Below are 20,639 nucleotides of genomic sequence, written 5' to 3' on the forward strand. Positions count from 1 at the left end.
TACTAGATGACCCGACAGACGTTGTCCTGTACCCACATCTACATTTTTTAACATCTTATACTAATATTTACCGTTCAGTTAAAAATAATAATGATTGTTTTTCGAATTTCCATTTACACTAATATATGAGTGATGTTAAATGTAGAACTGCTTCAAATAAAATGATGATTCTCAATTCCCACAGTAAACACTCTTAGGGGGCGTCCATTAATCACATGATCGACTTTTTAAGGATTTTTGGATTCCCCTCCCCCTTGGTGATACGTGGTGATATTCAAAATTAACCCCCTCCCTCCCCCTACAAACCTCATGTGTATTTTTCGATACAGGAAAAAATGGTAAAATTTTTGATTTTTTTTTTTTGTAAATGTTTGGATTTTTTTTTTAAAAAATCAGATAAAACATAAATATACGTGATATCTTACTAAACCCCTCCATCCCTACGTGATATTTTGTGATTTTTTTTATCAAATTTTTTCGTATACATTTATTACACACTTCTGTACTCTTTTCTGTACACACTTACACACTTTTAAACGCTAGTACACATTTCTTACACCTCTGTACAATTTTTATATACATTCACACATTTTCGTAGATTTTCAAAAAAACACTTTTACTTACATTTAAACACTTCAATTTTGTAAGACTATTACAGTTTTTAATAACAAAATAATTGTTACAATAAAAAGTATATTTTACACTTTTGCACACTTTACCACATTTATTTTCACATATTTTACACACTTACAAAACATTATTCACACTTTTACACATTTTACTACACTTTTTACATACTTTCACACAGTTTCACACACGTTTGTACATTTTTAACACCTTAGTGCACTTTTGTATATTTTTTTACACACTTATGCACACTTTTTTACACACTTTAGTAGGCTGAAATTTTACACTTTAGCACACTTACCAAATTTTTTCACACTTTTACACACTTTATGTATTTTACACACTTTTGTACACTTTTTATACACACATTTGTATACTTTTTACACATTTTGTATACTTTTTTTACACATTCTGTACACTTTTTTACACACTTTTGTATATTTTGTTACACACTTTGTACACTTTTACACACCTTTTTTACACACTTTATGCATTTTTACACACTTTTGTAAACTTTTTTTTACCCTTTTGTACATTTTTTATATACGTGCACACATTTGAAACGAAACTTTTACTCACATTTAAACATTTAAATTTTGTAAGACTACTACAGTTTTGATTAACAAAATTAATTGTTACAAAAAAAATTAACACAGTTCACATATTTTTAAAATCTTAAGCATTTTCTATATTAAATTTTTATGGAATGTTTATTTGATTCATTTTGATAAATTTATTATTATTTATTAATTTATTTGATTTTACTCACAAATTTGGATTTTGTTAAATAAAAATTATCTGTTAAACTTAGTTCAATTAGTAATATTTACGTCCTTAATATTTTCTTTAGTATTTTTACCCCAGCCGTCGGTCTAACTCGTTCCCAGCAAAGTTGTTTTCTTATTGGAAGTTCGCGTCAGTCTCACGTTGGATTTTTATTCGAACGGACGCGTTCTTTTAGTTAATTTATTAATTTTAAAATAGTTTTAAACACAATTTTTATATTTTAAAATTACAGTTTAATTTTGTAAGCTTTATTTTAAAATGTGACGAAAAAAAAATTGGGAAAAACGTATTTGTTGAGGAAAATATTTGATACTGAAGTGAAAAAAAAGGAAAAAAGTGATTTGTGGATGGTTTTATTGTTTTTAATATAATAAGTGTGTAAAATATTTGTTTTTATGAAATTTTTGTGTTTAAATCAAGTCGTGCACTGAGGGTTCTGTACCAACAATCCTTATTTTCGTATAATTTTTGTGGCAAAATTGTTTTATAGGATTTAGTAAGGATAATTAGTATTCTAGGTACTAAATTATTTTTTCAGTCAAATCGTTATACAACTAATTATAGATTATCATTTGTATATTATTATTGCTAGTGAAAACCTGTACTTAGGCAAAACTTTCCAATATTTCGGAACGACGGAAATAAAAATTTCTAATTTTTTTTTGCTTTGTCAGAACCTTTACGTAATTTCCGATCGATAATTTATTTATCGATAGAATAATTATTTGGGTCGATTTTATGCATCGTTAGTTTATTTTGCAGACAATTTGCAAATCAAACAAATAATTATTGACACAATTATAAAAAAAAAATTTATTTCAGTGTGTATATATATTTGAGACTGAATAGAATTTTAAAATCTTTTACAATTTGTATAATTAAGACTTTGTTTTATTTAAAATTACGAAGTGTTAACATCCTCTTATAATAATAATATTTATACTTCGCGAGTCGATTTATTCCCCAACAATTTGGTGTGATGTTTTTTTTCGGCTTTAGTACATGTAACTATTTTCTGGACACAGATAGCAAAATTTTATTTAAAGATGATTTAAACTATATAAAATTTGCTAAAAAATGGTGCTAAATACAAATTTATTAGACATTATTGGAAATATATATGAAGGCCTGAATATTGGATAACTTTTTACATATATACTTTGGTACTTATATTATAGTCCTGTAGAATTTTCGCAAGATGATAAATTAGAATTTGGTAGATGAGAATTTTTAGCAAATTTAATTTAGTTTATGCCATCTTTGAACAAAAACATTCTAACCTGATTTTTAAAAAGTTGTACTCATAACACTGTAGAAAGTAACAATTTTTTAGTAAGAATCTTAGAAACCATGAAAGATGTAGAATTTTTACAAAAAATTTAATTCAAAATTGTTGTATACTATTTTGCAGCAAATTAGTCTAGTGGGAATCATCTTTAGACAAAAATTTTTTATCTTGATCTTTAAATAAATTTATTATCACAAATTTGTAAAAAATGCCTGAATATTCAATAAACTTGTATAGAAAATGTTGCAGGTTTGAACATCTGCATTATTTTCGCAAAACATCTAACAAAAACATTTTGTATACCATTTTGTAGTAAATTTAATCCAGTTTTTACCACCTTTAGACAAAAACAACCTTCTATCACAATCCATACAAAAGTTACCTTCACAAAACCAAAAAAGTGTCCCATTTTACAATTACGTAATCTCTCTATAGAAATTACACGCATATATTTTTTCTAATAATTTGCGTTCCACTTGATTTGTGCATGAAATTTATTTTTTTGCATATTCAAATGCATGAAATCTATTTTTAAATACATAACTGAAGTGTTTGTCATTTTTTTTAGAATAATTTAGCGACAATCTGTGTCAATAAATATTTGTTTGTTTTGCAAATTTGTGTCTGCAGAAAATTGCAAAAATGACCCAAATTTATAAATGATTTTTCTATAGGGCATTTTTTTTTAAACGATTTTACATATATTCAAACGATCTCAATCGTTTTAGCAGGATTTTACACTCTTCAACACGAATTTTACTCATTTTAGCACGCTTTTTACTCACATTTTAACACGCTTTTGTATTATAGTATGTATACTATATATATTATAGTACGTACGTTATATATTATACAATTTCATACACTTTGATACAATTTAATACACTTTGATACAATTTTACACACCTTGATACAGTTTTGTACACTTTGATACAATTTTACACACTATGATGCAGTTTTATATACTATGATACAGTTTTATATACTTTTACTCACATTTATACACTTTTATAAACTTTATAACACATTAACATACTTCAATAGTCTTTAGCACATACTACATATATTCAAACGATTTTACTCGTTCTAGCAGGATTTTACACGCTTTAACACGATTCTACCCATTTTAGCACGCTTTAACACGTTTTTACGTACATTTTAACACGTTTTTGCACATTTAACACGCTTCTACTCACGCATTTTTACACACTATACTACACTTTTTACACACTTTTACACAGATTTACACACTTTTGTATACTTTTTTGTACACTTTTTTACACACTTTAATACGCTTAATTGTATAATGTTACATTTTAGCACACTTTACCACATTTTTTCCACATATTTTACACACTTTATGCATTTTTACACACTTTACTACACTTTTACGCACTTTACTACACTTTTACGCACTTTTATGCATTTTTACACACTTTCGTACATTTGTTACACACTTTTGTATTTTTTTCACACACTTTTAAACATTTTAAACATTTTAGTATGCTTATAATTTTGACTTGACCATACATTTTTCACACTTTTACGCATTTTTGCACACTTCTGTAAATTTTTGTACACACTTTTGTATACATATTTTTTTTTTACATATTTTTGTACACACTTTTGTACACTTTTTTTATACACTTCTATACACTTCTTTACACACTTTTGTACATTTTTCCACACTTCTGTACACTTTTACACACTTTTGTACACTTTTTTACCTTTTTGTACAATTTTAAACACTTTTGAACACTTTAGTAAGCTTATAATTTTACCTTTTACCACATTTTTTTCACACATTTTACACACTTTATCACACTTTTCTCACATATTTTACACTTTTATGCATTTTTACACACTTTTGTACATTTTTTACGCGCTTTTGTATACTTTTTTTACACACTTTTAAATTGAAATATATTTTGTATGTATGGAATCTATTTTTAAATACATAACTAAAGTGTTTGACATTTTTTTAGAATAATATTAGCGCATTATAATATTAGATAATATTATAAACAATTTAATTTTGCACTGAGTTAAATATTTCATTAAAATCACACAAACCATTTAAATTTACAAGAATTGTAAAGAATTATAAACAAACACACAACCTTGCTGGTACAGAACCCTCAACCACAGTTCACCAATTTTTCCCCAGAAAACTATTTGAACAAAATAAAAAAAAATGTGAAGTGCTTCTTCTACAAACCATCTCTATTTTCATCACCATGGAAGACCACCGAGTATCATCATCGACATCCTCAGATCGTACCAGGACGAGAAGAAAACCAAAAAGTGTCCTGGTGCTGACTCTCGTAGGATCCTGCATATTTCTCCTGATCCTTTGTGGATGCCTCATAGCATCCCTGGTCCTTGTAGGAGATGTCTTAGCAGAAAAATTGGAGAGGATAGCCATCATGAGAGCCATTAATAGGCAGACTTTGAATAATTTTACTAAGGATAATGTTAACCAGACGAAGATATCCAGGAAGTACAACCAGACTTTTATTAATCTGGTTCCAAAAGTTGATGATGGGGTAATAGATGATTTTGTTGTCCAGGATGAGCTGACTTTTAGATTGCCTACTGGTGTGGTGCCAGTGCATTATGATTTATTGTTGAGGCCCTATTTGATGGATAGGCCTGATGGTGGTGATGAGGATTTTGAGGGCTTTTTGGTTTTGACGGTGGGTTTTTTGATGCATTTGGTTTTGGCAATTTAGGATTAGGGTTTGTCGGTTTTTAAAAACCGGTTTTAAAAACTGTTTTTTTGACGAAAATTGTGAACTTCGAAAACCAGTTTTTTAGTGAAAAAAGTCGGTTTGGACTGTATAAATGAAATATGATAAATATAGCCAAATATAAAAGATAAATGCAAGCGCTTTGATTCTTGAAATCATATCGGTTCAATAGCATTTGATATCTCATCAGTCTGCAATGGTTCCCAGAAATGTTTTGTATTTATTAATTTAGATTTTTATACCAGCGTATATTTTAATTTAAATCAGTGTGACTTCATCTTGAAGAAGTAACTTCCTCTACTCAAACTTGAAAAAAAAAGAGTTTTAAACTCTAGAATCCACAAATTAAAGAACAAAAAACTTAGAATGATTATATCAGGCTTTAAAAACAATTAAGCATAATTTGGTCGCAAGTATAAGAGTATTTTCTATTTCAGAAAATTTTGTGAGTAAACAAAGGACACGTCTAAGTAGCAATTCGATAGATGTTCTCGGTTTTTTGAAATCATATTTTATTAAACAGAAAAACAATTAGAATGTTTAAAATTAATTAATTAAAATTGATCGGAACAGACAATACCCGAGTTTAGCTTAATTGTTTTTAAAACTAAAATTGATCTTACCAAGTATGTATCAACATGTATCTAATTTTTTTTTTAAATTTTTTTTTATTTAATGATTTTTTTTTATTTAAAAATGTATTATATTTATTTATTCGAAAACACATTCTTATATGTAAAAATGATGCATGAATAACGAATAATTATTTTCAAAGTTATTTAATCAAGATAAACTATCATTATTTAGTTCTACTAATTGAAATTAAAATAATTTTGTTTACTATCTATAAAATTGAACAATAAATAAATTCAGTCAAATACTATTCTAAATTACACTAAATGTGCGGATAAATTACAGAATATTCGAGCAAAATTTATTTTCTATATAAAATTCGAAAACCGGTTAAAACCGGATTTTTAATAAAATTAAAGATCGAAAACCGGTTTTCTGAAATGTCGGTTTTTATATAAACCCTACTTAGGGTCTACCAATTGGTATAAAATTTTGCAAAAACAACAGTTGGTTTTTAGACATCATTATTTTATTATAGATAGTGACCAAAATTATTTTAATTTTAATTAGTAGAACTAAAAAATATTAGTTTATCTTGATTAAATAACTTTGAAAATAATTATTCGTTATTCGTGCATCATTTTCACATATAAGAATGAAAATATTGTTAATATCAATTTTAGTTTTAAAAACAATTAAGCTAAAATTTTATATCTGTTCCGAGCATTTGATTTATTATTTTAAACATTCTAATTATTTTTTGTTTAATAAAATATGATTTAAAAAAATTGAGAACCTTTATCGAATTGCTACTTACACGTGTCTTTTGTTTACTCACAAAATAGAAAATACTCTCATACTTCCGACCAAATTATGCTTAATTGTTTTTAAAGCCTGATTTAATATATGATATATGATATATTAATTTGTTCTTTAATTTGTGGCTTCTAGGGTTTAAAACTCTTTTTTTAAGTTTAAGTAGATGAAGTTACTTCTTCAAGAAAAAGTCACACTAATTTAAATTAATATAAAAATTAACATTAATATATACAAAACCTTTCTGGGAACTATTGCAGACTGATAAGATATCAAATGCTATTGAATCGATATGATTTCAAGAATAAAACGCTTTCATCTATCTTTTATATTTGGTTATATTTGTCGTTTTCCATTTATACAGTGAAAACCGACTTTTTCCACTGAAAAACCGGTTATAGAATTCCATAACTTTCGCCAAAAAAACGATTTTTAAAACCGGTTTTTGAAAACCGACAAACCCTGCAGACGTCTACAAAAACCAGCTCCTAAGTTGCCAACACCAATTTTGTCTTATTTTTGCCCAAAAATCCCAAAATTTTTTTTTTTTATCTAGATAAATGTGACAGATCCAACAAAACGTTTAATCTTACACTCCAAAAATCTCAACATAACATCCCACAAAATCGATAAAAGACAATCGAATTTTTCCAAAAGACAATCGAACGTCGATCTTACCCCCACAAGTGCCCAAAGTGATTCCTTCAACACTAGTGATGTGAAAGTGCCTGAAATTGTGAAAGTGTTCGAAAATCGGTCGTTGGATTATTGGATTGTAGAATTTCGTGATGTTTTGGATTTAGGAGTTTACGATTTGACTTTGAATTATACTGGAAAATTTGGGGGCGATGGAAAGAAGATTGTTGGATTTTATAAGAGCAACTATTGGGATGAGGAAAGGAACCAGACAAGGTAAAAGATGATTGGTGGGGAAAATTTTTATTTAGAAATATAGAATTATTTCTGCATATATATATATATATATATATATATATATAATTTTCCTTTCCATGTCAGAAATGAATAAATCACAATGCATCTTCTTGTTTGAAATGCACTTTCAGTTTCTTGAAGAATGCAATAATTGCTTAGAAGGCGCCTTATATATATATATATATATATATATATATATATATATATATACATACATTACATAACACAAATCGAGATTAAATTATAAATATATTTGCTACATGCATATTCATCAGCAAATTGCAAACCTGTTTCTGTAATCTCATATAAAATGCACTCTAGACTATGACTATTAGTTTATGATATAAATAAACAATAAATTATCTATTCCAATATGCAAATTAAAAAAAGCAGCACACACTATATCAACTTTCTAATATAAACCGACAAGTGTTTTAGAACATACGGTGAAGGAAAATTTGAATACAAATATTGCAATTATTAAGGGCACAACTAGTGTGAAATTTTCAAAAAATCGAATTTTCAATTTTTCCATATTTCGATGGGTTATATCTTTAAAAATAACATACCAAAATTTCAAATCGATATCTTAAATAGTTTTTGAGTTAACAGCCATTTAAAGAGTATATACATAGTATATAGTATAACGATCATTTTATCTTTAAACGCGTTTTTCTCGAAACAGCATTTTCCGAATTTGCTGCAGCGATTACTCAAAAACAAATGATCCGATCACTATCGAATTTTTTTTACATGTTCTAAATATAGTTCTCCGTAAAATTAAGTATCGATTTTTTTATCAGATCAAAAATCGAATTTTTGCAGTCCAAAAACGACCAAAGTTTTGGGTAAAATTCGACTTTTTTTAAAAAATCGCCGCCATTTTGTCATTTTTTTATTTATTTTTCTTTATCGTAGTTCATTTTACAGACAATATTATCTAGTTTAACGAGATTTTTCTTTTTTAAATTTCATCCACGTAGAAGGCCGAAATCACTACAGCAGTGCCTTTTTTTGTCGCGCTGTTTGGAGATCGACGATAACTTAAAAAATATTTATTTTTTTTTCTTCAAAAATTTTACTCTGTATTCTTAAAACATGTATAAATATATTCCTAAAATTTTGAAATAATTGATAAAGTGTTTTATTTAATATAAATTTCCAAAAATCACCTTTTTTAGGCGGTTACACTAGTTGTACTCCTTAACTTAATGATATTTTTACTTCTAAAATGTATCACATTTTTATTACTTATATTGTTTGTTTTGAAAAATTACCCTGGACAAACCGTTTGTACTACAGTCTTATAATTTACACATAAAATACCTCAAAGCCTCTACTTTAAGGAAAAATATTAAAATTATTAAAATTTTAATAATATTTTGAAGTATTAATAATAGTGTGAGAAAAGCACCAACTTTGTAGTCGAGGGATAATAGTAACATTAATAATGGGAATACTATAACGTTGATGAAAAATTTTGGCAAAAAATGGGAGACTATAGTTGATATATATATATATATATATATATATTTATATATATATATATATATATATATATATATATAATTTATATATTTCTATGAGAAAACACACTAACATACAATTGCCTTTAATAACCTCAGTTCGTGAGGTGACTCATTAATCTCATGTTTGATCATTTGTGTTCCCACATATATTTTCATTTATACATATATATATATATATATATATATATATATATATCGTGTCTTATGAAACAACTAATTGGATTCTCGAACAAGAAAGAAAAAATGTAAATTATTTAATTGAATTACGTCTTGAGTTGTTGTTGTGATATATGTATGTTAGATACAAGGATTACTTTATACTATATATATATATATATATATATATATATATATATAATACTTGCTTTCAACATACTACATAATTTATACTTAAAATACAACACTGTAAACAAAATAAATTGCTAAGATTGTGCTATTTCATACATAGGTTAAACCAAACAAAAACTAGTGGTGTATGGCATCGTGCCTTAAGGCAAATTCTGACTTAAGTTCTAATATACTTTAAACAAATATTTTCAATTTTGCAATTTAGTTTATATACTTCTTATAAATATTAGACAATTTTACAGTATTTATAAAAATCTATATGAAAACATTCAGTAATCCTCGAACATTTCGTTACGCTACGGGAAGTTCCAGCAATTTGCCTTAAGGCACGATGCCATACACCACTAGTTAATTTTGATTTTAATGGAATAAATTTCTCAATAAGTTTTGTCATATAACTGAATTTACGTTATTTCTATTCTCTCCACCGAGCAAAGTTTACATATACATTTGACTCATATTGGTTTGATAAACAAATAATTGTTTATAATTATATTGAAATGAATAAATACAAAATTACATATCATTTTCATTACGTAATACATGTATATTACATATATATTATTTGTATTATATAACTCATATATGAAATTTGTTTAGAAATTATTAATAGTAGGAAATTGCACCGAGTATTTCTAAACCGAAGAAATAAAAGTGAAATTTTTGTACTTGCAAACCGCAACGGTGGAGAGATTTCTAAATATAATATATATATATATACATATATATATATATATATATATATATATATATATATATATATATATATTAGTTATATTAATAAAAAAAAAAAATTATTAAAGTTTAGAATAAAAGTACACATTACAAAATTTATTATAAATGTATTATACCTTTTGGTTTTTCATCTAAATAATGAGACACTTTTTTCAACCGTAGAATTTTAACTAAATTGATATTTGTGAACAATTTACAAGTTTTGTGAATAATAGTCTTTTAATTTAAAGAAATGTAAATTCTGGTGCAAATTTAGATTTCATTTTTTATCAAACGATGATAAAATTGAAGAAATCGTACCTTTTTTTACTCAAGTCACGTACTAATCGCATTTTTTTTCTTTGTGTTAAAATACGTTTCGTAACGGTATAATTCTCTGTATATATATATATATATATATATATATATATATATATATATACATATATATATTTCTAAGATGTTTTTGCGAATGACAAGCAATAACTATAAAAACACAACACGTAATGAATTTAACAACAATGGGTCACGAATTGCTTCTGAGAAGAATTAAAAATTGTGTGTCAATGGACCTAGCATTTTATTTATAAAATTTAATACAATAAAATAAAACTCTTTTCGACTGATATAAAAATATATTTAAATTTTATTTTAAGACTTCTAAAGTCTCAAACCTGTTTGAAGGTTATATTTAATTGGGTCATCGAGGGCAAAATAACTCAGAGATTCATAAACATCTATTCAAATTCATAAAAATCTATTCAGATTTATGAAAATCTATTCAGATTCATAAAAGTCGTTTCAGATTCATAAAAGTCGTTTCAGATTCATAAAAATCCATTCAGATTCATAAAAATTTATTAAGATTCATAAAATCGATTCGAATTCATAAAAAATCCGTTCACATACATAAAAACAATTCAAGTTCATAAAAATGCGTTGATTCATGAAAAATCCATTCAGATTCATAAAAAATCTATTCAGATGCATAAAAATACATTCAGATTCATAAAAAGCCATTCAAATTTAAAAAAAATAATTAAAATTCATAAAATAATGATTCAAATTCACAAAAATCCATTCAAATTAATAAAAATCCATTCAGGCTCATAAAAATCCATTCAGATTTGTAAAAAATTGATTCGAATTTATAAATATCCATTCAGATTCAAAAAAATGCATTCACATTCTTAATAATCCATTCAGATTCATAAAAAAATGATTCCAATTCATAACAATCCATTCAGATTCATAAAAATCCATTCAGATTCATAAAAATCTATTTAAATTCATAAAAAATCTTTTAAATTCATAAAAAACGATTCAGATTTATAAAAATCCATTCAAATTCATCAAAGTCCATTCAGATTCATAAAAATGCATTCAAATTCATAAAAATACATTCAAATTCATAAAAATACATTCTAATTCATAAAAATCCATTCAGATTCATAAAAATCTATTCAGGTTCATAGAAATCCATTCTGATTTATAAAAATTCATTCAGATTCATAAAAAATTAATAAGAATTTATGGAAATCTATTAAGATACATAAAGATGCATTCAGATTCATAAAAATTCATTAAGATTCATAAAAATCGATTCGAATTCATAAAAAATTCATTCAGATACATAAAAATCAATTCAAGTACATAAAAATGCATTCAGATTAATAAAAAATCGATTCGAATTGATCGAAGTCAATATGATTTGACTAAAGTCGATTCGAATTGTTTAAAATGAATTAAAATATTTTAAAATAGTATAAAATTGTTGTAAATCGTCCAGAAATGTTCAGAATGGCCTACAATCTTTAAAATGAACAATATTTTTTTTTTTTAAATTGAGTAAAGAATCTCTGACCACTGGGCTTTCACCTATCTAGTATGTCAAGACCCTGGCTAGATATTTCTTATAATATTTTAATTAAAAATCAAATTTTCACACACACACACATACATACATCCATTCTTTCTTAAGTATGCCAAAATGTTCAGAAACGTGTGAAACGTGAAGATATGCAAAAAATTTCATTTACGATTTTTTTACGATTACTATAACATAAAGTTAAAAAAAAACAAATTTTCTTACTTAGACTAAAAATCACTTTTTGTTACTCGATTTCTTGAGAGATCCCCTGAAAAATATCTTATATATTATTGTTATTTTTATCTCAATGTCTTATTTCTATTTTTTTTGTTTCAGAGTAATTGCTACAAGTAAGTTCGAGCCAACTTTTGCAAGGCTGGCCTTTCCCTCTTTCGATGAACCTGCTATGAAGGCCGAATTTACGGTCAGGATTGTCAGGCCTTCCGAAGACGACTACATTGCCTTGTCTAATATGAACGAAGTGGTAAGAATAATATAATCATAATATAATTATAATAATATAATTATAATCTTCTATATATATAAAAATAAGTCGGGTTTTCCTTCCTGACGAAATAACTCCAGAACGCACGAACCTATTTCGACAATTTTGCATTCGTTGGAAAGGTCTCGGGCTCCGCAAGGTTTATAGCTAAGAATATTAGTGGTGCGTGGTATCGTGCCTTAATGCAAGCTGCTGGAACTTCACGCACCGTAATTAAAAATTCGAGTAACAACATTAGTGAGAATTTTCAGAATTATGCTTGGTTAAGTCAACGAGCAATTCTTGCCGCAAAGAATAATGATGTACACGCCCTGAATTTCACCATTCAATCAAAAATTGCTGGCGATTTGGTGACATACCAATGATTCCGACTGGTCTTTCGCAATAACAAGTCTCAAGGCCAATCGCTTAGTGTTTGCGGGATAAATTTCAAATAGATTATTTAAAAAATCATTGTTTTTCACATGGGCAGTTATACGTTCCCTGTTCACGAGCTGGAAAACCAACCGCTTCGTTTGTGTTAACGTCAGACCGAAAAACAAAAAATGTGGTTTACCAAAGAGCACTTCAATGAAACGGATAATTCGCGGATTCACTTTCATTTACTTAGAGAAGTTCAACTAAAAAACACTTTGATTTTTGTAATCGAAATAAATTCATTACTGTTGTGTAATAAAATCAAATTTTTCCTTTTCAAATATAAAACAAACAAAAAATTTCTTCATCTTTCTCACGAAACCATCTGGTGGCGAAACGGAGTTCGTCGGGTTTGCTAGTATAATTATAATAATATGATTATAATTTAGAGCAAGAGTTCAAAGAAATTTATTTTTCTATGTATCTTTTAGAAAGCAGAGGCAGATGTCCCTTCCAAGGGCCTGACCACAGTCCACTTTGCAAAGAGTGTCCCTATGTCAACTTATCTGGCCTGTTTTATAGTCTGTGACTTCAAATACAAAGAGGCCAAAATCCAGAATGCAGATGGCCAAAGCTTTAATTTCAGATCATATGCCACTCCGGCCCAACAGGAAAAAGTTAATTTTGGTAAGGGATAAAAATCATATTTAGCCTCAAGTTAACCTTTTTATTTTCTTTTCAAATATCTCATTATTTTATCTTATTCTGTTTATAAATAATATTGTTACATTCTGCATTATATGTAATTTTATGTTAAGCATTTTGTGTTAACAACTATATATTGTAATTTTGTATACATTTTAATTGTTATTCATTATGTAAAATAATTGTATTTTTGAGTCCTCTTGGAAGAAATCTGTGGGCTATATATTTTAAAAATAAATAAATAAATAAATATTTAAACTTTCCCTTAAAATTTGATCTGGATCTATTCAAACTAGATTTAATGGACTTTTTTATTTAAAATGTATACTTTTTTTAATTTTGTTTTTTTTATTTTTAGCTACTGATACTGGTGTAAAAGTTACAGAATATTACATAAGGTACTTTGATGTCAACTACCCACTTCCAAAATTAGGTAAAAATAATTTTATTTTCTAAATACACTTCTTATCATAATTCTAGTATATTTTTGTTAATTCTGGACTAGTTTTAGTAATTCTGGACGACTTTTAGTAGTTTTGGGCGACTTTTAGTAGTTCTGGGCAAATTTTAGAAGTTCTGGACGACTTAAGGTAGTTCTGAACGACTTGTAGTTCTTGTGGATGACTATTAGTAGTTCTGGACTACTTTTAGCAATCTTTTTAATCGTGGACGATTTACAACAATTTTATACCAATTTAAAATATTTTAATTCATTTTAAACAATTCGAATCTGTTTTGGTCCATTCGAATCGGTTTTTATTCATTCGAATCGGTTTTGGTTAATTTGAATCGACTTTGGTTAATTTGAATCGACTTTGGTTAATTTGAATCGACTTTGATCAATTTGAATCGGTTTTTATCAATTCGAATCGGTTTTTATGAATCTGAATGGATTTTTATGAATCTGAATGGATTTTTATAAATCTGAATCGACTTTTATGAATTTGAACAGATTTTCATGAATCTGAATGGATTTTTATGAATTTGAATGTATTTTTTTTTAATTCGAACCGATTTTCCATGAATCTGAATGGATTTTCATGAATCTGAATGGATTTTCATGAATCTGAATGGATTTTCATGAATCTGAATGGATTTTCATGAATCTGAATCGGATTTTTATGAATTTGAATAGATTTATATGAATTTAAGTAGCTATAGTCAATTCATATTGACTTTGATAAATTCGAATCGATTTTTTTATGAATCTGAATGTATTTTTATGAATTCGAATCGATTTTTATGAATTCGAATCGACTTTTTATTAATTTGAATGGATTTTTATGAACCTGAATTGACTTTTTGTGAATCTGGATGGATTTTCATGAATCTGAATGCATTTTTATGAATTTGAATGGATTTTTATGAATCTGAATGGATTTTCATGAATCTGAATGGATTTTTATGAATCTGAATCGATTTTTAATGAACCTGAATTGATTTTCATGAATTCTAATCCACTTCAGTCAATTCGAAATAATTTTTATTATTTCAAATCATTTTAATCAATTCGAATTATTTTTAAATGCAAATCGACTTTGATCGATTCAAATCGACTATTGTCAAATCATAATCGACTTTGATAAATTCGAATCGATTTTTTCTGAATCTGAATCGAGTTTTTATGAATCTGAATGGATTTTTATGGATCTGAATGGATTTTTGTCAATATGAATGGCTTTTTACGACTCTAAATGGATTTTGATGACTCTACATCGATTTTTATGAGCCTGAATGAATTTTTATGAGCCTGAATGGATTTTTATATATTTGAATTGATTTTGATCTATTTTTATCTAGTTGAACCGATTTTTGTCAATTCGAGTTTTACGTTTTATTTTTACTAATAGAAGTTTAATTTTTTTTATTTCTAGATATGATAGCGATCCCAGATTTTGTATCTGGTGCCATGGAGCATTGGGGTTTGGTAACATTTAGGGAAACAGCCTTATTTTACGATAAGAACATCAGCTCTACGGCTAATAAACAAAGAGTCGCCACCGTAGTTGCTCATGAAATCTCTCATATGTGGTTTGGAAATCTCGGTAAGTTAAAAATTATAAATTTATATTATTTTAGAATCTTTCAGGTATATAATACCAAAGATTAAACTCGATAAAAATATATTTATTGATCGAAATAAATATATTTTTATCGAATGATACTGAAGAGTATAAGAGAGTTGTTGTAAGGGCAGATTTTGTTTAGGCGCTTAAACAAGAATGAATAATGCTCATTATAATTTGTTTAATATCATTTGTGTATCTACAATTTTACTATCTATTACTAATTTATTTTCCCAAATTCCCTGCCCATAATTTTTTGCTCCAATCGCCAACGTTGTGCCGGTGTTAGAGGATCAGCAATCGCCTTTTGCATTTGGGATAAAGATTTGAAAACTGGACTAATTATACCACGAGAGAATTGCCTAAATGTAAAAAAATTAAAATATTAATAATAATAATTTTAAGGATTTTTTATATTATTTTTTCACCTGTGTATCCTGACGCCGTCCAAGGCTTTACTCTGCATTCTTTCTAAAAATTTCAACTCGTTCAAAAATGCTTTGCAATATCTTTTGTGATTTTTTGCGTATCTTTGGCGACAAACCACACGACTAAAATAGTAATAAAATGATAAGAAAAATTTTAGCTTTAGTTTTATATATATACTAGATGACCCGACAGACGTTGCCCTGTACTTATGTTTACAATTCAAAAGTAAAAATATTCATAACTTTTAAAATATTCACTTAATTAATATAATATATTAAGTAAATTTCTTTAAAATAAAGTATCTACAACATTGTCAAATATTATAAGACCCTACATCAACTCCTTATACCCTAAAATCATAATAAAATGACATTTATGAAAAAAAAAATTACGTAACGTTCTACATGGTATTTACACCATCATTTTGTGCACTAGTTGTTTAAAAAATTCATAACTTTTAATCAAAATGTTTAATACGAATATTATATTTAGCAAATTTGTTTAAAATTAAATTATCTACCACATTGTCTAATATTATAAGAACCTACATCAAATCTGTATACTCCAAAATCACGTTTGAAAATTTTCCACAATTTATAAAGATGTGCTTTTATTCCTTAAAAAAATCATAACTTCTAAAATATTCATTCAATTAATATAATATATTGAGTGGATTTGTACAAAATTAAAAAATCTATAATATTTTTAAATATCACAATAACCTACATCAACTCTGTATACTCCAAAATCACGTTTGAAAGTTTGCCAAAACTTTTGAACAATTTATAAAGAGTATACAAAAGTACATGTTAAATTAACTTGCAAATTTATATAAGAACTGGCAAATATTTATTTTATACTAGATGACCCACAGTTGTCCTGCACTTATGTTTACAATTCAAAAGTTAATTTTTTTTTTAAATAACCTATATTGATATTTACCAATTAGTTAAAAATTATTATGTTTTTTTTTACTCTACAGTCTATACCGAAATGTATATACATCCACCCCCCATATGGATCTTAAATGTACAACAGCTTTGAATAAAATGATGAGTATTTGTCTTTTTGAAAAGCATTATGAAACATTTTTTTCTTATAATTAGTTCTTTTATCGATATCCGATGCTATTTTGAAAAAAAAAACGAAATTACACCACTGAGAGGGCAAAGGATCCTAAATTATTTTCACTTTTGAACTTGAGAGTAAGATAAACCTAATTTCAAAATTTCATACAAATTGGAGCACAGTAAAAACGCTTTATTGACTTGAGTAAATATTCCGTATCCGATGGCAAAAATATGAAAATACTAACGTTTGTATGTGCAAAAGAAAGAGGACTGCTTTTAGGGTTTTCCCGGCAATTATTCGATTTTTTCTCGCCGTAAGAACCATCCTTGGACTTCAACGAACATTTTAAAAAAAGAATTGGCCAAATCGGTCCAGGCGTTGTTGAGTTATGCGCTCACCAACACATTTTGCGATTCATTTCTATATATAAGAAGATTAACACAATAATAATATAGTTGAATGAAACAAGATTCGGCAAAACTTCCAAGGTCCTTCAATTTTATTATCTATTTTACAAATTTTGAACCGTTTCTTGGTCTATTCTTACCGGACTAGCTTTAACCTGTCTGACAAGTGTCAGAATCTTTAAATAGTCTATGACAGGTGTCAAGGATGCTTTTACAGACACAACCACTGACAACAGTTAAGTGACATGACATTCTAAACATGACACAAGGATAATTGACTGAAAGATTTAAAACGTTTGAGACCTCGTAAGTCGATTTCCTTAATAAACTCCAAAAAGATTTATCAAAATTCGAGTAACCGTTTAGGAGGAGTTTGCGTTCAGTGAATTTTTTTTATATATATTTTTTATATACTTACTAAGGTAGTTGCATACGGGTGTAACTCGGATAAATGCATACGTCGGTTTTGTCTAATTCCGGAAAATCCGGATGAGCCCGGATTTCTTTTGGATCTTTTTCTTCTTGAGGGATTTCCATTTTTATTTGATTATTGTAATTTTGTAAACTCCAGTAAGTGAATATCTATATGAAAAATATAGAAAATAGATAATAAAACTAGTGGTGTATGGCATCGTGCCTTAAGGCAAATTGCTGGACTTCACGTACCGAAAATTAATATTAAAAAAATCTTTAAAATTTTTTGAAAACTCTGAAAAAGAGATTTTTGAGAATTTTGAAATTTTTGTAAAAATTTGTCTTTTTTTTTTGAAAAAAAAAAATGAATTTTTTTATTTAGAATTTTTCTTAAAATTTTGAACTTTTTTCGAAGCAATTTTGCTGCGTGGCTGGTTTAGAGAAGACATACGGAAGCGCGTAAGCGCCGCATTGCATTCTGGCAAATACCCATTGGTGCGATAGAAATGTTAACAAAATTTATACTTTTTGCTAAAATTCCTATAAAATATCTGATAATTTGATGTGCATATGTCTAATGATCATTTTTGACCGCCGAATGGCAAATTTTAATGACACTTTTCTAAGGGAAGTTAATATTTTTTTACATTTATTTCAACTCTAAATTTTACGATTGATAATTGTTTTTTTAATACTAAAAAACTTTTTTATCCAATATAATTCTAGATTTTTATTTGGAATATGCATATTAATAAATCTATGCTGAATGTAAACATAATTAAATACCACTTTTACTTGAATAGGTACTATAATTAAAAAGACTAGAATTTAATTTAGAAATCATTTATACACGTATATGTACATACATACTTATTTATGTATATATTTTCTGTAACATAAATTAAAACTATGTGTAAGCGGCATTTTTCCTTAAAGTAAGTTGCATTTCCTGATACGTAAAAAATACCTCTCACCGTTTTGCAATACCTCTTACCGTTCGCGAGATATACCCCAAAAACTGGTTCAAATTTTCAAGTTCAAACGCCTATATCTCGGAAAATATTCAACACAGGGTCATGATGTATATGAATGAAATATGCGTATTTAAAATATGTATCTGCAGGTGCAACAATTTTCATGATGGCTCTAACCATTCCCGAGATATTCGCTAAAAACCATTCGCTCCTTTTCACATATTAAAAAATGCTTTTTTCGAAAACTATTTGAAGTGCGATCGAAATTTTTTAATAGTATTTTCCTTTTTGCACTGATTGTAGTATTTCTACACTCATTGTGATATTTTTACGCTCGTCGTAGTATTTTGCACTCATTGTAGTATTTTTACGCTCGTCGTAGTATTTTTGCACTCATTGTAGTATTTCTTCACTCATTGTAGTATTTCTACACTCGTCGTAGTATTTTTATGCTCGTCGTAGTATTTTTACGCTTGTCGTAGTATTTTTGCACTCATTGTAGTATTTTTACGCTCGTCGTAGCATTTTTGCACTCTTTGTGGTATTTCTACGCTCATTGTAGTATTTCTACGCTCATTGTAGTATTTTTACACTCATTGTAGTATTTCTACGCTCATTGTAGTACTTTTACGCTCGTCGTAGTATTTTTACGCTCGTCGTAGTATTTTTACGCTCGTCGTAGTATTTCTTCACTAATCGTAGTATTTTTACGCTCGTCGTAGTATTTTTGCACTCATTGTAGTATTTTTACGTTTATTGTAGTATTTCTACACTCATTGTAGTATTTTTACGCTCGTCGTAGTATTTTTGCACTCATTGTAGTATTTCTACACTCATTGTAGTATTTTTGCACTCATTGTAGTATTTTTACGCTCGTCGTAGTATTGTGCACTCATTGTAGTATTTCTACACTCATTGTAGTATTTTTACGCTCGTCGTAGTATTTTTACGCTCGTCGTAGTATTTTTACGCTCATTGTAGTATTTTTACGCTCGTCGTAGTATTTTTACGCTCGTCGTAGTATTTTTACGCTCGTCGTAGTATTTTTACGCTCGTCGTAGTATTTTTGCACTCATTGTAGTATTTCTACGCTCGTCGTAGTATTTTTACGCTCGTCGTAGTATTTTTACGCTCGTCGTAGTATTTTTGCACTCATTGTAGTATTTTTACGCTCGTCGTAGTATTTTTACGCTCGTCGTAGTATTTTTACGCTCGTCGTAGTATTTTATACTCATTGTAGTATTTTTACGCTCGTCGTAGTATTTTTACGCTCGTCGTAGTATTTTTACGCTCGTCGTAGTATTTTTGCACTCATTGTAGTATTTCTACGCTCGTCGTAGTATTTTTACGCTCGTCGTAGTATTTTTACGCTCGTCGTAGTATTTTTACGCTCGTCGTAGTATTTTATACTCATTGTAGTATTTTTACGCTCATTGTAGTATTTCTACGCTCATTGTAGTATTTTTACGCTCGTCGT

At 27.5% G+C, this 20,639-nt stretch overlaps 1 protein-coding gene across 2 annotated transcripts in view; it reads left to right on the forward strand.

Annotated features, from left to right (window-relative positions):
• Window positions 1-1,844: 1,844 nt before the first annotated feature.
• Window positions 1,845-20,639, forward strand: part of LOC113389408 (glutamyl aminopeptidase-like) — a 34,262-nt gene continuing 15,467 nt past the window's right edge. Inside the window, exons 1-7 of one of the 2 annotated variants that reach the window (XM_026626443.1) lie at window positions 1,845-1,931; window positions 4,869-5,397; window positions 7,397-7,752; window positions 12,571-12,718; window positions 13,588-13,783; window positions 14,160-14,234; window positions 15,676-15,846. In XM_026626443.1, the coding sequence (XP_026482228.1) occupies window positions 4,939-5,397; window positions 7,397-7,752; window positions 12,571-12,718; window positions 13,588-13,783; window positions 14,160-14,234; window positions 15,676-15,846 (1,405 nt within the window). In that variant the 5' untranslated portion in view covers window positions 1,845-1,931; window positions 4,869-4,938. Of the gene's footprint in view, window positions 1,932-4,829; window positions 5,398-7,396; window positions 7,753-12,570; window positions 12,719-13,587; window positions 13,784-14,159; window positions 14,235-15,675; window positions 15,847-20,639 lie in introns of those variants that run through there. The other variant, XM_026626444.1, reaches the window with a different exon arrangement.

The sequence above is a fragment of the Ctenocephalides felis genome, unplaced genomic scaffold (assembly GCF_003426905.1).
Source record: "Ctenocephalides felis isolate EL2017-DRISC unplaced genomic scaffold, ASM342690v1 CF-g0.4_SCAFFOLD_03573, whole genome shotgun sequence".
Lineage (NCBI taxonomy): Eukaryota > Metazoa > Arthropoda > Insecta > Siphonaptera > Pulicidae > Ctenocephalides > Ctenocephalides felis.